The sequence below is a fragment of the Mus musculus genome, chromosome 10 (genome assembly GCF_000001635.26).
Source record: "Mus musculus strain C57BL/6J chromosome 10, GRCm38.p6 C57BL/6J".
NCBI lineage: Eukaryota > Metazoa > Chordata > Mammalia > Rodentia > Muridae > Mus > Mus musculus.
Genome location: NC_000076.6, coordinates 34,058,053 through 34,074,602, shown reverse-complemented (window position 1 = coordinate 34,074,602; position 16,550 = coordinate 34,058,053). Strand labels below are relative to the sequence as shown.

At 40.1% G+C, this 16,550-nt stretch overlaps 1 protein-coding gene across 1 annotated transcript in view; it reads right to left on the bottom strand.

Annotated features, from left to right (window-relative positions):
- The window catches only part of Trappc3l (trafficking protein particle complex 3 like), a 72,219-nt gene that overhangs the window by 35,213 nt on the left and 20,456 nt on the right, over positions 1-16,550 (bottom strand). The window contains exons 3-4 of the mRNA NM_001162937.1: positions 14,494-14,591; positions 9,359-9,458 (exon numbers count right to left, since the gene is read on the bottom strand). Coding sequence (NP_001156409.1) covers positions 9,359-9,458; positions 14,494-14,591 — 198 coding nt within the window. The remainder of the gene's footprint in view (positions 1-9,358; positions 9,459-14,493; positions 14,592-16,550) is intronic.

The following is a 16,550-nucleotide window of genomic DNA, read 5'->3' as shown; positions in this document are numbered from 1 at the left end:
AGAGACACGAGCTCTGGGGGTACTGGTTAGTTCATATTGTTATTCCTCCTATAGGGCTGCAGACCCCTTCAGCTCCTTGGGTACTTTCTCTAGCTCCTTCACTGGGGACCCTGTGTTTCATTCAATAGATGACTGTGAGCATCGACTTCTGTATTTGCCAGGCACTGGCATAGCCTCACAGGAGACAGCTATATCAGGGTCCTGTCAGCAAAATCTTGTTGGTATATGTCTGGGTTTGGTTGTTTATGGGATGGATCCCTGGGTGGGGCAAACTCTGGATGGTCCTTCCTTCAGTCTCAGCTCTGAACTTTGCCTCTGTAACCCCTTCCATGGGTATTTTGTTCCCCCTTCTAAGAAGGAACGAAGTATCCACACTTTGGTCTTCCTTCTTCTTGAGTTTTGCAAATTGTATCTTGAGTATTCTAAGTTTCTGGGCTAGTACTTAGAATACACATTTTCATTACAGTCTCAGAATGATTAAAATAGGAAAAACTTTTAAATCTATATTTTAAAGAAGCAGTTATTTGTAAAAGTAAAACAAAACAAAACAACAACAAACTAACAAACAAAAAGCAGCAGTAAAAAGACAAGAAATGCATGGAGGAGGTTATGCCAAGGAGGCTTCTGTCATAGGTGACTGATAGTATCATATGAGTCTCAGTTACACACCGAATCCATTTGGCTCTTTCATAACAGTTCTACAAGGGTCTTGTAAGAAACACATAAATAATAGATGAGAGTTATTTTGAACTTTTATGAGGAAAACATATTTGTTATTGAAGTTTTTCAGTGCCATACAATGGTAATTCTGACATATTGGAAAGGACAGCTGTCTTGTGGTCTATACAGTAGAGTGGCTGTAAGGTTCCCATAAATACCAAGGCTTGTGGATACTCAGGTCACTTTACAAAAGATCAAACCTACCCACAACCTCCTAGATTACTTAAAATCATCTCTAGGTCATGTGTAATGCCTAATACAATATAAGTGATACATGAATATCTATTACCTTGTGTTATTTGGGAAATACTAATGAGGGAAGAAAGGTACATCTCTAGTGCAGACAAAATTTGTTTTTCATGATTTTTGATCAGTGGCTTGTTAAACCAACAGATGTGATAGCCGTATTATCCTAATTAGGATTCTAATGCTGTTATAAAACAACACATCCATAGTACTACCGGAGGATCCCGCAATACCTCTCCTGGGCATATATCCAGAAGATGTCCCAACCGGTAAGAAGAACACATGCTCCACTATGTTCATAGCAGCCTTATTTATAATAGCCAGAAGCTGGAAAGAACCCAGATGCCCCTCAACAGAGGAATGGATACAGAAAATGTGGTACATTTACACAATGGAATACTACTCAGCTATTAAAAAATGAATTTATGAAATTCCTAGGCAAATGGATGGACCTGGAGGGTATCATCCTGAGTGAGGTAACCCAATCACAAAGGAACTCACACAATATGTACTCACTGATAAGTGGATATTAGCCCAGAAACTTAGGACACCCAAGATATAAGATACAACTTGCCAAACGCATGAAATTCAAGAAGAACAGTCAGCTATTGGATGGGTCACACGGCCCCGGCCCCTTATGGAGGAGCTAGAGAAATTACCCAAGGAGCTAAAGGGAACTGCAACCCTATAGGTGGAACAACAATATGAACTAACCAGTACCCAGGAGCTCTTGTCTTTAGCTGCATATGTATCAAAAGATGGCCTAGTCGGTCATCACTGCAAAGAGAGGCCCATTGGACTTGCAAACTTTATATGCCCCAGTACAGGGGAACACCAGGGCCAAAAAGGGGGAGTGGGTGGGTAGGGGATTGGGGGTGGGTGGGTATGGGGGACCTTTGGGATAGCATTGAAAATGTAAACGAGGAAAATACCTAATTAAAAAAAAACACATCCAAAAGCAACTTGGAGAGGGAAGAGTTTATTTGACATATACTTCCATCTCACAGTCCATCATCAAAGGAAGTCAGGTCAAACCTGCAGGCAAGAACTATGAGCAGAGAGAAACCTGAAGAAACACAGTTTACTGGCTTGCTCCTCATGGCTTGCTCAACATACTTTTTATACCCTTACCATCTGCCCAAAGATATGGCAGCCCACTATGGACTGGGCCCTTCTGCATCAATTGTTAATCAAAAGAATGCCCACAGACTTACCTACAGTCAATATCTTGGAGGCATTTTCTCATTGTAGGTTCTTCTTCCCAGATAACTCCAGCTCAGTGGTTGTCAACCTTTCTAGTGCTGCAACCCCTTGATACAGTTCCTCATGTTGAGGTAAGATTATTTCTGTTGCTACTTCATAACTGTTATTATGCTATTGTATAAATCAAAATGTAACTATCTGGTATGTAGATGGTCTTAGGCGATCCATGTGGAAGGATCTTTCAACCTCCCAAAGGAGTCTAGACTCACAAGTTAAGAACTGCTGCACTACCTTGTGTCAAATTGACAAAAAAAAAAAAAAAAAAAGCCACCAAGATATGTTTGGAAGCCTGACTGTGCATCTTAGGTAATATTTGTAGCTGTCCTTGAATACAAATACAAAAGTTAAGCTTGTAGATGATAAAGTCACATTTTAAAGCTGAATCTGTTTTAATGTTGCAGAAAATTAAACCCAGATTTAGGCTAAAAAATAAAAAGATAAATAAAAAAAAATTGAAAAGTGGAAAATGTCCTCCTCTCCCGTGAGACTTTTCTTCGGGCCACTAGATGGCAAAATTTTAGATCTTACACACACACTGAAAGGAGGGTCTGATGCCTAGCAATGGAATGACCTTCCTGCTGGAAGGCATAAAGAGAAAATAAGAGAGAGAATTCTGTTAACCCTTGAAACTTCCCACCCCTCAACTCTGAAAGGCAGAAAAGTACAAAGTGGACATCAAATTCAAGAGAGCTCTGTTTTCACCCAACCTTCTACTTCATCCAGAGGAATCACTTTCCTGTCTAGACATACATTTCTCTGTCTAGTAATTTGTTTGAAATTTATCCTTTCTCTCTCTTTCTCGGAAAGCAGGACAGCTACTGTGGGCTGTGGATATTCTGCATTTCAGAAGTAAGGCAGAGGGCTGCACACAGTGCTTGGTTTGAAAGATCAGCTAAACAAAACACAGCCATGGCTTCCTTTCCGGCCTCTCCTATGCTCTCCGAGAGTAAACTATGACTAAACCCATCTGAATTTGTCCTAGTTATCTAAAACTTACTCAGCCACATTTACTGCCTGTTTCCTCTGAAGAGAGTTTAAAGGGTTAATGAGATAATGCTGCCAAAGGCCAGGTCTTTTTAATGAAAGCTGCTAATTATAAGGAAAGCATACGTGGGCGTGCACATAGCTAAAGCCTGACCTTGCATCTGTGTCAAAATGCTCCTGAAGCAGATGACATCATCACTCTCGGTGAGAGCAATGTTTTTAAGAAGTGAAAATGATTAAGAGGTGAAAACCAGGCTTTAGAAGGAAAAGGTTTCCAGGAGACAGCTGCTCTGTTTGTGAGAATGGGAAAATGTTCTTTTTATTGCCAAGAAGAAGTTGACAGGGTGGAAATGCAACCTCACTGAGGACAGAGGAATTTACACATAATGAGATGGCTAACGTGACATGAAATGTTTAGAAAGGAGAGTGATGAAAAGCTGCTGGGGCCTGGCAAACACAGAAGTGGATGCTCACACTCAGCTATTGGATGGAACACAGGGCCCCCAATGGAGGAGCTAGAGAAGGTACCCAAGGAGCTAAAGGGGTCTGCAACCTTATAGGTGGAACAACAATATGAACTAACCAGTACCTCCGGAGTTCGTGTCTCTAGCTGCATATGTATCAGAAGATGGCCTAGTCGGCCATCATTGGGAAGAGAGGCCCCTTGGTCTTGCAAACTTTATATGCCTCAGTACGGGGGGAACGCCAGGGCCAAGAAGTGGGAGTGGGTGGGTAGGGGAGTGGGGGTGGGGTCTGGGGGACTTTTGAGATAGCATTTGAAATGTAAATGAAGAAAATACCTAATTTTAAAAAAAGCAGCTGTCCTGCATGTTTTTAATTTTAACTTTGACTGTCTTGTGTCTAGCCTGTCGAATATTACGCAGTTTGGTGGCTGCCATCTGTAGAAGACACTTTATTGCTGTTAAAGATAGAACATGCTCTCTTAGCGGGGGCCACAGTGTAGGGACCTTTTTTCTCTTTGGCTGAGATATTAATCTTTTTCTCTGTGTTTGTTTGCTTGCTTTTTCTTTTTGTTTTTTGTTTGTTCTCTTTCTTTTCCTTCTTTCCTTCCTTCTCTTCCCTGTCTTCCCTCTGTATCCCTTCCTTCTTTCTCCCCTCCCTTCCCTCCATCCCCTCCCTCCTTTGTTCTTTCCTTTCCTCTTTCTTCCCTTCCTTCCTTCCTTCCTTCCTTCCTTCCTTCCTTCCTTCCTTCCTTCCTTCCTTTCTTGTTTTTCTCACTCCCTTCCTCCCTCCTTCTTTCCTTCCTCATGCTTCATATACCATTTTCCACTTGATTCCTTTATATTCTGGTACATAGAGACATCTCTTCTTTAATTTCTAGAGAGAAAACTGCTACCAGGTATGACCACAAAATGCACCCTCATGAAATGGTCTGAGGGAGCCCATAACACTCTGAGGAGCATGCCATGTCCCTGCCTGTTAGAGAAAAGCTCTTGTCCCAAAGGCCTTAAACAATAAACTTCTTTCTTTTCTTCTCTCTCCATCCTCTCCTCTTCCTTTTTACCCTCCCCCATTTCCAACTAATACTTAGTTTTACCAAGTTCCAAGTTCTGGCTTAGGCCCCAAAACACGAATGACTAAACATAAGACCTTAGTTCATACTGGAATTGTTATTTTTGGTTTTGGTGGTGTAATCTTACTATGGCTGACAACATTCTTCAAATGAGCACAGGTCACAAGAGCATTCCATGTGAGACTTTTGCCATCTTAGGTACCTTCAAGAATAACCTTCATAAATTATTTCTTAGGGTTTCTTTGGAGGATAATTTTGATTAAGAAAAAGGTGACTTCTTTCTGTTTTGAGACAGGATCTCATTTTGAAGCTGGCTTCAATTTCTGTGTAGCTTAGGCTGGTCTTAGACTCATGATTCTCCTGCCTTAGCCTCCTAAATGCTAGAATTGTAGCTTATGCCATTACATCTAGCTAAAAGTTCTGATGTGGATTTCTTTCCTGCTATAGAAGCTGGCTTAGGGTTTCCAATGCTGTGACCAAACACCATGACCTAAAAGGCAAGTTGGGGAGGACAGGGTCTACTTGGAGGAACCTTTCCATTTTACTTCCACATTGCTGTGCATTACCAAAGGAAGTTGGGACAGGAACTCACACAGGGCAGGAACCTGGAGGCAGGAGCTGATGCAGAGGCCACAGAGGAGTGCTGCTTACTGGCTTGCTTCCCATGGCTTGCTCAGCCTGCTTTTTTTTTTATAGAACCCAGGACCACCAGTCCAGGTATGACACCACTCATACTAGGCTGGGCCCTCTCCCATCAATCACTAATTAAGAAAATGTCTTACCGTGGTATCTTATGGGAGCATTTTCTCAATTAAGGTTTCTTTTTTCAGATGACTCTAACTGTGTCAAGTTGACACAAGACCAGCACAGAAGCCGATTTCTTTTGAAGTCTATTTCTGTTTGATTTTCTGATTTAGATGAATACCGGAGATTGAATCTAAGGCTAACGTGCAGAGGAAACCAAAGGATCCCTTGTGCTACTGCACTATTCAGTCTGGGGCTCACTTAGACCAACAGTCGGCATCCACTAGTGTATCCCAGTGTATTGACCACAGAGCAGATGAGCTCCAGTCTTTCAACGCACGACAGAAAATAACCTCCAGTTCTCAGTAACAGGCTACACAAACCCAATTCTCAATTGCTTATTGCTCTTAACTGATTAAAAAAAAATAACAGAAGTATGTTACACGTCTTAAATAGAAAATATGTAGATCATATGAACAGATCCAAAAGAATAAATTAAAATACCCATTGTTCTATGAACATGCCTTTAGAATGAAGTTCTAATCAGCTTTTAAAATCATTTTCTTTCTCAGATGTCAAGCCTAAAAAAACAACTTTAAGTACAAGAAGTTTTATTTCCCATGTTATATGACTTTCTAAGTTATCACTGGTGTTTTGCTTTAATTCTCTAGAAACTTATTATCCCTTAGGCATATTTTATATTTAACTTGATATGCACATTTAAGACACGGGATGAATTTAGGTAAAGGCCAAGGGAAGTCATTCCCAAAGAAATTTCAGAATCATCATTATTGGAATACAGTGACTTATTAAGCAAAAGGATTAGGATAACTACCAACAGGAAATACAATAAGTAGGGCTATAAATGTTAATATATTTCAGTCACAGTATTTATTTTACATTAAAATGACAAGTATTTTTATATTCCCCTCCACCACATAATTGATTTAGTGGAGTTATTTTATTTTAAAAATGTCCAGGTTGTGGGGAGATAACTCAGTTGAAGAAATGCCTGAGCACGGAAGCATGAGGACCTGAGATTCATCTCCTGTGTCTATGTCAAAAGCCAGGGGTGGCAGCATGGAAAAAATGCAGATGAGATAGCAAATGTTATCATCCCAGATGTTGTGGAGGATGAGATGGGTGAATCACTGGGGCTACCTGGCCAGATAACCTCACTGGAAGAGGAAATTCCATAATGAGAGACCCCATCTCAAAATTTAAGGTAGGTGGTACCTGAAGAATGACATCTGGGGTTGATCTCTGAACTTCATATGCATGCACTTACACATACATGTACTCACATACACACACGCACATACACAGAACACTGTTGCAGGATTTTACATATATTCTGCCAACACATATGGAGAGGAATTTCCTTTTCTCTTCTCTTCTTAAACCTGTTTAATGGTATTAAATTCACTGTGCTGAAGTTGGAAGACAGCTGGATTCCATTATATCTCCATGACTCACTAACCATAAAATAATAATAATAATAATAATAATAATAATAATAATAATAATAATAAAAGTAGAAACAACTTTCATTTGGATTCTAGTATTGAAAGTTTATTTCATCATGTATGTTACTTGTTTCCATCTATCATACTCTTTCTGGAACTTGGTTTTCTTTTTGGAAAACTGTCAATAATCAATTCCTGTTCTGCCTTCTCAGAGAGATGCTCTGAGACTGACAGACCAAAGGCAGTGCCTGTACTCAGAATCACAGAACTAGTGCTGTGTTAGTGTGAAAGCAATTCATGTAAAGGGTCAGTTTCATCATGTATGTAAATGTCGGGGCTCAGAAGAGAAAAAAGGAGGAAGACAGATTAGAAGGTCTGTTATGTGAACCAGACTGCAGCATGCCAAAGCCTCCTATATAATTTGTGTCCTCAAATACGTAGTAGGTCACAGAGTAACCACAGATCTTCAGTGAAAGGATGCTGGCTAAAGATGTGTTGCTTTAAGAAAGGTGGGCTAGTCTTGGATGATTCCAAGCTGCCTTCCACATCTCAGGGCTGTGTAAGATGTTAGCACAGTCATCAAATGTTGGGTAAAGCACAGGGAGCTTTACTTTTCTCCTGGAAAAATACTGCACCAGGAAATAGTTTCTGATGCTGGTAGTTCCTTCCACAGGGTTACATTTGGTACTGGAGCCTAGCTTGTTCCCTAGAAATTCAAGTCATCTGGGGCTTCAGAACTGGAACCATCTTAGACCTGTGTAACTGCTTGTATTCTTATGTTAATTTATGTTAACTTACGTTACTGTCCCCAAAACTGCTCACACAAGTATCCACAGGTAAGACACTCAGGGACCCAGCACTCAGTTTGTTCTGGTCGGTAAATAAAGATGCTGACAGCCAATGGCTGGGCAGGGCAGACAGAGGCGGGGCTTTTAGGATTCCTGGGCTTGGGACAGAGGGAGAAGAGAGGAAGAAGCAGATCCACCATGCCTGAGGAGAAGGTGAGGGACAGAGAGCATAGCTGCCATGTAGGAGCTGGGAAAGAACAGTTCTCCAGAGGGCTACCCGACCAGGTCCGAGGCAGCAAAGATGGAATGTAGATTTTAGTAAGCAATAACTTGGGAATATTGGAGGGATGTGGATTAGTCACATGGAGGTTAGGAAGTAGCCCAGCCATTGAACTGTTTTAGGCATATCAAAATATAAAGGCTGTGTGTGTGTGTGTGTGTGTGTGTGTGTGTGTGTGTGTGTGTGTGTGTGTTTATTTCATTCGGGAACCTAGAACACTGGGTCCGGCATCGATGGACAAGCCACCACTGGGATCAATGGGATGGATTTGATAGTTTAGCTGGGTACTGCTACAGACTTGTACGATGAGGCAGAATGGGAGACTTCTGATCTGGCCTGCTCTTTTCAGAGGACAAAACCTGAAGACTTTAGGATCTGACTCCTCACTGCCTTGCTTGTTTCTGCCTTCACTATTTCTTAGAAGCACACAGGGTCTCTTCAGCCTTTCACTCCTCTATCACAGTGACCTGAGGCTGCAGGCTGGGAGAATTGTTCCTTTCACAGCTTCCAAGGCTATACATAAAGGACTGAATCTCTGCAGCTGCTTCTAGCCTCTGAGACTATCAACCTTCAAAACATGCCAGGGATGTTGTTACCATTGGAGACTTCTTTATGCAGATTGCTCTACAATGGATGGCTCCCTGATTGGCACCCCTAGGTCATCCAAGAACTTTCCAACTCTGCTAGGGATATCAACTTGGGTCCCTATGCTTGTGTAACATATACTTCACCAGCCAAGCCACCTTCTCAATCTCTTATAAAACACTGCTACCAATGTAACACACACACACACACACACACACACACACACACACACACACTCTCTCTTACACACCCAACACACATACATAACACATACATTCTATCTCATATGCACATACACATATACATAACACACACACATATATATACTATACTCTTTAATACACATATACATATACACACATTCTCTCTCACACACAGATGCAATATATATATATATTTAAGTCAGTTTAGAAGCTTGGTCTTCAGTTCATAATAGTTATATATCTGTATGAAAACCTTTTCTATCATAATCTCCTCTCTCAACACCTACCAACATATGCAGATGGAACCTGTCTAGTCAGAACTGAAGACTACTAAATTCAGAAAGGATTTTAGTTGTTTATTGTTGTTTGTTTTGTTTTTGAGACAGAATCTCATGTAGCTTAGGCTTCTCTGGAAAATACTATTTAGCACAGACCTAGAACTCACAATCCTCTCACCTCAACATCCCAAATTATAAGGACTATTGGTTTATACCCATACCTGACGTGTATTCAAGACACATTGACAGAACCAGAAATGCATTTACCTGGGCGATTATGTTGATAATTTCTGAATAACTATGACATCTTCTCACACAGGATCGAGCCAAAAAGTCTTCCACCAGCCGTGTTCCAATGTTGTAACCCCTGTGGATAAAGTAAAATATGGTTTTCCTAATAGATAACAAACTAGGCCCAAATGCAACAGGTCAAACTGCCTTAGATGATAGTTTTGTGTGGGTTCTGCAGACCACAAAAGCAGAGATCAGCATATCCAGGAAATATTAATTAGTCTCGCAAGCAGAGGAGTATAACTGGAGGTGAGACTGGAGGCCCAAACAACTGTAAATTCAGCGAAGGAAGCATGCCTCTAATGTTTCTCACTGTTAGCTATTGTGAAACAGAGTAAGATCCTTGCTTGCAGGTGCCACCCTAGATATTCAAGCTTCTCATAGCATATTCATCATGGCAGGGGAGCGACGTTCATAAAAGGAGCTGAGTCAGAAAGAGGAAAAGGAGAGATATATTTTGCTGCTACTAAAGGTTTCAGCTCTTAAGTTTCTTAAGTTTCTCTCCCTTTCTCTTTCCCCTGTCTCCCGAGTCTCCTTCCTCCTCTCCCCCTCTTCACCTCCTCCGTGTGTGTGTGTGTGTGTGTGTGTGTGTAGAGGTTGGCAAGCAACTTCAGAAAAACATATTTTTTTACTCCATAGAAGCTGGAATGATAGGTCCAAGGGAAGGTGCATATTTACCTACTACTAACTCCACCCAAGCCACTACATCTAATAGTAGCTAAAGTAAAATTCAGAAAGCTTTCACTGGGATTTCATAACATAATGGAATAAGTGGCTAAGACAGCTCAGCAGCCTCCTTGAACAAGACACCTTGAGGAACTTAAATTTCTTAAAATCTTTTTTTTTAAAGATTTACTTATTTATGTTTTGTATGTGAGAACATTGTTGTTCTCCTCAGATATACCAGAGAAGGGCATCAGATCCTATTACAGATGGTTGTGAGCCACCATGTGGTTGCTGGGAATTGAACTCAGGACCTCTGGAAGAGCAGTCAGTGGTCTTAACCACTGAGCCATCTCTCCAGCCCAAGGAACTTAAATTTCTAAGGAGGACACCAAGAGATGCCACAGTCTTTGTCTTTTAAGAATTTCTAATCTAGTTATAGGAATAAGACCTTAAAATAAAAAGAAAAAGGAATATTATTTTTCATAACCATCAGCCAAAAAAAAGCCTTTACTTTCATAGCCATACAGAAAGAGAAAAGTGAAACCATTTGGACAAAGCAACAGAAAACCCAAGAAAATTAGAGTTGATATTTTCCAAGGCAATAGTCGTGCCTTGGACCTAAAATGCAGAAGATCCTTGGTAGATTGGCAGTTATGGAGAAATGGATTTGAGGTCAGAGTCCTTAATAATTCACCAAGTCTACTGATATATACTATTTATTAAGAGCAGGCCATCTGTGTGGGAGAAAGAGATGGCTCAGCCATTAAAGACTAGGCTCATAACCACAAAGGTAAGAGCAGACTATCTACTCCAAAGGACAGTGGAACAGGGACCTTAAAAGAGTCCAGTATTTGTTAATTATTATAATACATAGCTATAAGCTCAGCCATGGGCAGAGGGATGAAAATGTACATACACAGTTATGTATATATTTGGCTTCTACCAAATGATGCTTTTTCTATAAAATACCAATTCATATGTGACATGTACAGTGTGAAATGCTCTTAAAAGCTATTCAAAATATTCATATGTGAAACCTTTTTTCTTAAGCAAGACCTTGCTACAGAATCTCAAACTTTATTCTTTACCTGCTATTACATTCTTAACTGTTAAGCTATGTGCTCAGTTCACCAAACATATTTTTATCTAAATAAGGGAGATTGTTTGTCTTCTACAGCTAATTCACAAAATCATACAAAATCAACTAACAGAAATCAAGTAATTTGGGATCATTTCTGCAAATGCTATATCAGACATTTGTGTCCCAAGGTCAACTAATGATGTCAGCTCTCATGACCTCAGGCAGTTTGTCCAGCTAAGGAAGAAAAGGAGGAAGCTGTAGGTGCCCTCTGGAAGTTTGCTTCCTTGCAAATACAAATTTCAAGAAATTCAACAGAACGATGTGTACTATAAGTAGAAAGATCCTCCCCAAAGAAGAGTACCAGCAGATGGAAATAGAAGAAAATAATAACTTAAAACTTCTTTCAAGCTTTCCCTTGTATTGACTATCTCTGCTCCTGGAAAAACACCCTTTTTAATGGACCCTTTTTAATACTCTTAAAAACCTAAGCTCAATTTTCCCTTCACCCTGCCTGAATAAATCTTATAACCTATACATATTTCCCAGTCATTATTCTGCTATAGTGCTTTCCAGTGTCCATAATTAAGAGCTTAAAAAAACCTCTAGAGCCAGGCGTGGTGGCTTACACCTTTAATCCCTGCACTTGGGAGGCAGAGCCAGGAGGATTTCTGAGTTTGAGGCCAGCCTGGAACTACAAAGTGAGTTCCAAGACAGCCAGGGCTACACAGAGAAACCCTGTCTTGAAAAATAAAAAAACACCTCTAGAGCTAGGACACTTTAGATGGGAAGGAAGGACAGTTGGCAGATGGGGAGAGAACAGCTCAGCAGATTGGGTCAACAGACCCATGGTGTATGAAAAAGCTGTAAGGAAATCTGACACTTGATTAGCCAATCCAAAAATATGATTATAAATTGGCTGGGGAGATGGCTCAGTCAATAAAAGTGTCTGCTGTGCACACATGAAGGCTGTCACCAGCAAATACGTGGTATGTTTCTATAACTCTATCACCAGGGGAATGGGAAGAACTTGCCAGCAGCCAGCTTTGACAATCCATGAGTTCTGTGTTCAGTGAGACATCTTGTCTCTAATAAATAAATAAATAAATAAATAAATAAATAAATAAATAAAGAAGTTAAGGTGGAGAACTGGCAAGATGGCTTAGTAGGCAGAAGTGTCTGTGCACAGGCCTAATGACCTGTGTTGATCCCCAGAGCCTAGAAAGTGGGAAAATTGTTTCAGTTCTCTAAAGTTGCTCTTTGAGCTCTACATACATGCCACAGCATGTGCATGAGCACACACATGCACACACCTCCCCAACCCCTACACACACACACACATACACACACACACACACACACACACACACACACACACACACACTATACTCATAAATAAATAAATAATTTTAAAAAACAAGTTTAAGGACTATATCACATGTGGGTGGATTGAATTGTTTCCAGAAGCCATAGTTTTTTAAACAAAAATCTCAGTGCCAAGGTTGGGCTACCTCCCTCTGAGTTGTTGGTTATAGAGGTCCCTGAGGTCCTAAAACAATACAAGTAATTGCTAGTGCTATTCATTTTCCATCAAAACTAAGATATCCAACTCAAGAATTATTGCTAAAGACACTATGCATCTTGTTCGCAAGACAGGTAAATCAAGATAACACTGGCCTAGAAGTTTCCTCCATACTGGCCACAATCACAATATTGGGTGTTATGCATGCTGCTGGGAGAATTGTCATTAGCAGTTGTACTCAGCTGTGGGTTCTGTGAGCAACAATACTGACCAGTCAAGCAAGGTGAGTAAACTCAGGTGATAATGGCAAGTCTGTTATGTGGTAACCACTCTCTGACTAGATCTGATGACTTCTCCATGAGAAGAAATTCATGTATAAGACTGTAAACCCACTCAGAAGCCTGTGGCTGGGGAGGTTCTAGACCCTAGTAGGGAAGCTACTGTTGTTGTTTTGCTACGTGGACATGATGGATGTATCAAACTGCTTCATAAATTACCATGTTTCTATTGGTATAATAGTGCTTCTGCTGGGTTTGCTCAGAGAAGCTTTTTGTTGTTGTTGTTGTTGATTCAGATATACTCTAAATATTGAAAATAAATGACCATTTAATGCCCAGCCCAAAGTAGTGCCTCATTAATACTCCTTTCAAGGCTTACTTAACATTGAGGGCAAAGAAATGGAAAGAATGTAAGAGCTAGGGGGAGAGATAAGCAATGCCAACATCTGGGCTTGACGTGACTATTGCACTCTCAGCAGCTGTAACTAACCACACACCCATTTGTACAAAATTGGAGCAACCAACACTTGTTATAAAGGGGAGGAGGGAGTCCAAATCTTCTGTCTTTATACAGGTAATGGTTGATGGAGGAGGGAGAGACATCTTGTTCAGTGGTATAGCCATATGTAAGGTGCTCATTCTTCTGTAAATAATCCCAATGACACTCACAGGGTACACAGAATATATGAAAGCGGGGGGGGGGGGGGCTAGGAGAAAAGGGGAAGGGCAGTAAAGGAGCACAAGCAAGGGTAATGGGAGTCGATCTATCAAAATGCACTGTGAACAAGTACAAAGGAGTCATAGTGAGACTCATTATTATGTGTAATACATTCATGCTCGTAAGGCATTTGAAAACATTAAAATGAATGATAATACTGCCATAACTCGATGATCATATACTTACTTGTAGGAAATTAGAAGGTTGACTATAAGCTGGAAGAAACTTCACTAGTGAAAGAAAAAGGGAAAGGGGCTTTACTTATAAAAAGGAGAGGTTGGGGTTTTCTATTGAAAAGCTTTTTAAAAATTCTCAATCAGTGAAAGTTCTATACAAGCAAAGCAAAACAAAACAAGAAGAAAAGAAAACCCCCTCCTTTCCACTGAATCCCTCGTACATTGGTCTTCTTCTCGGGCAACTACTATTAGTTTTCTGTTTGTTTGCTTGTTTGTTGCATAGCCCCAAAAGGCCATCCCTGCTTATGTAAGGAATTACATATTATAAATCACAATGTGATTCATTGTAAGGAATCCTGAAAATTCAAAATGAAACTGTATATTCTATCATCTTACTAAAAGAACACCTTTGTTCCACCACATTGGCTGCTCATAAGTGACTAATAGAGAAATCTTGTCAAGCATGAGGAAAGAGAAATCTACATTCGACAGATCTAGAGAAAAATTCCTTTCTATTATTTTAAGCTGAGTTATAAAAAATCATGTTCCACTCTCAGATGTGGCTCATAGAAGCCAAGAGGAGCTGATGAAGTGGAGCCAGCCATTAGAAACAGGAAAATGCAGTGATATCAACAAGCAATAAATACGCTATAGCAACAAGAACACCACTTACATTTTATCTAAGTATTTGTTCACATCTTCATCTTTTTCATAATCCTTGCATAGCTGGGCAACCAGAGCTCCATAGGTGAGCACAAAAAGGTCTTTGTTCTGTAGAGGAAATGTGTATGGTTTTGTTACAGGCAGCTATGACAGTATATCGTGTGTCATTTACTTTTAATCTACGGGTTGGAATCACTCTCAGAGATCATTGGTTCACCTTTCCCACCCTCGCACTACTGTAACGATTTGCACTTTTGAGCTGTTGTTTGCATCCACACACATTGCTGGGCTGGGAGAAGTGGGTGCTCTCACATGTGAATATTGTCCTACACATTTGTAACTATTGCATACTCTGATGTATTTTTTTCAATGGGGAAAAGTTTTTTTACTATTAATTTCTCGTACAATTGTTGTTATTCTGGGATAGCTTATGCTTCCCACTACCTGTTTTCAGCTGGAATGGATAACTGATGAGGCTCGCATGAGTCTGCATAGCCTCTTCTGAGCCTTAGATCTGCTGAGAAGGATGATCCCAACCACAGCAGCAAACCAGCTGGAATTCTTTTTGCTTTTTGCTTAAAGAAAAGAGGAGCATTTTACAGGAGCCATCTATAAACATTAGTTGCTTCTTTTTTTAAAAAAAAAATATAGAACTCAAAATTGTGATCCAATTTTTAGAGTGAGTTACTAGCAAAAAGAAGTCCAGTGATGCTTCATTTAGAAGAGAAAGAAAGAAAGAGGGAGAGGGAGAGGGAGAGGGAGAGGGAGGGGGAGAGAGAGAGAGAGAGAGAGAGAGAGAGAGAGAGAGAGAGAGAGAGAGAGAGAGAAGGAAGGAAGGAAGGAAAGGGAAGGGGAAGGGGAAATCAGAAAAGAAAATTTGATTTGCCCATTTAAAAAAGTCTGTCTTGCTTCTAGCAGGAAATAGTGCCCATGAAAGGGAAAGAAGCCTGGTGGGAACATATCCCACACTGTCTATCCTACAGACTAAATGAAGGACCCAGAGGACACAGTAATTTGCCAGCCATCAGGAGCCAGAAGAGCTCCTCCAACTCCATGTTCCAACTCTACCACAGAGTTAATCATGGAGGTACATGCGTAGAGGGAGCAGACCACTACTGAAAATAAACTTGTTTCATATACAGTATTAGATTTTTGTAAGAGGTCAATATGGATTTCAGGCTAGGAAGGTCATCCTTAACTCTACCATAGAGTGTCTTAGATTCATAAGCAGGGGAGCAGAGGCCTGATAATGTATGGGTTTATATGCTAAAGATGGATGTGAACGGCTTTAAAATAGCAATAAAATTATTATTATTAAACCAAATAACTTCTCTAAAACACTATGACTTTTTATACAAATAATTTCCAAGGTTAGTCCAATTCTTCAGAGTTCCCACTGGGGGACATCTAAATGAAATGTGTGGGTTTATATCATAACAAGTATGCCTCCCTATCAAGTGGAAATATTTATTGTTGATAATTTTTATAAGAATCTAAATATTAGTTATTACATATGAACCCAATTTATGAGGGAACTAGAAATAAAATGTCAAAAGTATATGTAGCATATACATTATAAATTAATTTATATTACATGTTAATTTGTATTATAGTAAAATATACAATTCAGCTGTAGGAAAATAATGTTGGTACTTTTCCCAGGAAATAAGGGATGTCAGCAAGAGACATGAACAAAAATAATGTTAACCTAACACTGTAACCCACTTTTATTCCTGTTTTCCAAGAACTTCAACATAGAACACACCAAATACCTATGATTTATAAATGAAGCTTCTGCTTAGCAAAGAAGAAGCCACAGCAAAAAACAATATTACTATGTACCAGTGCTGTAGTATAGACATAAACAAATGGGAATTGGGGGGAGGGGAAGGGAGGATAAGAAGGGGAGGGGGAGAAGGAGAGAAGGGGAGAAGGCAGGGAGAGGAAGAAGGAGGAAGAAGGAAATGGGGAGGGAGAGGGACAAAGAGGAAGAATCCATTTGTTTTCACTCTCTATAGAAGATTTGTACAGAGGAGAGAGTAGAATTTGTGCCTCTTCTATCTCTCA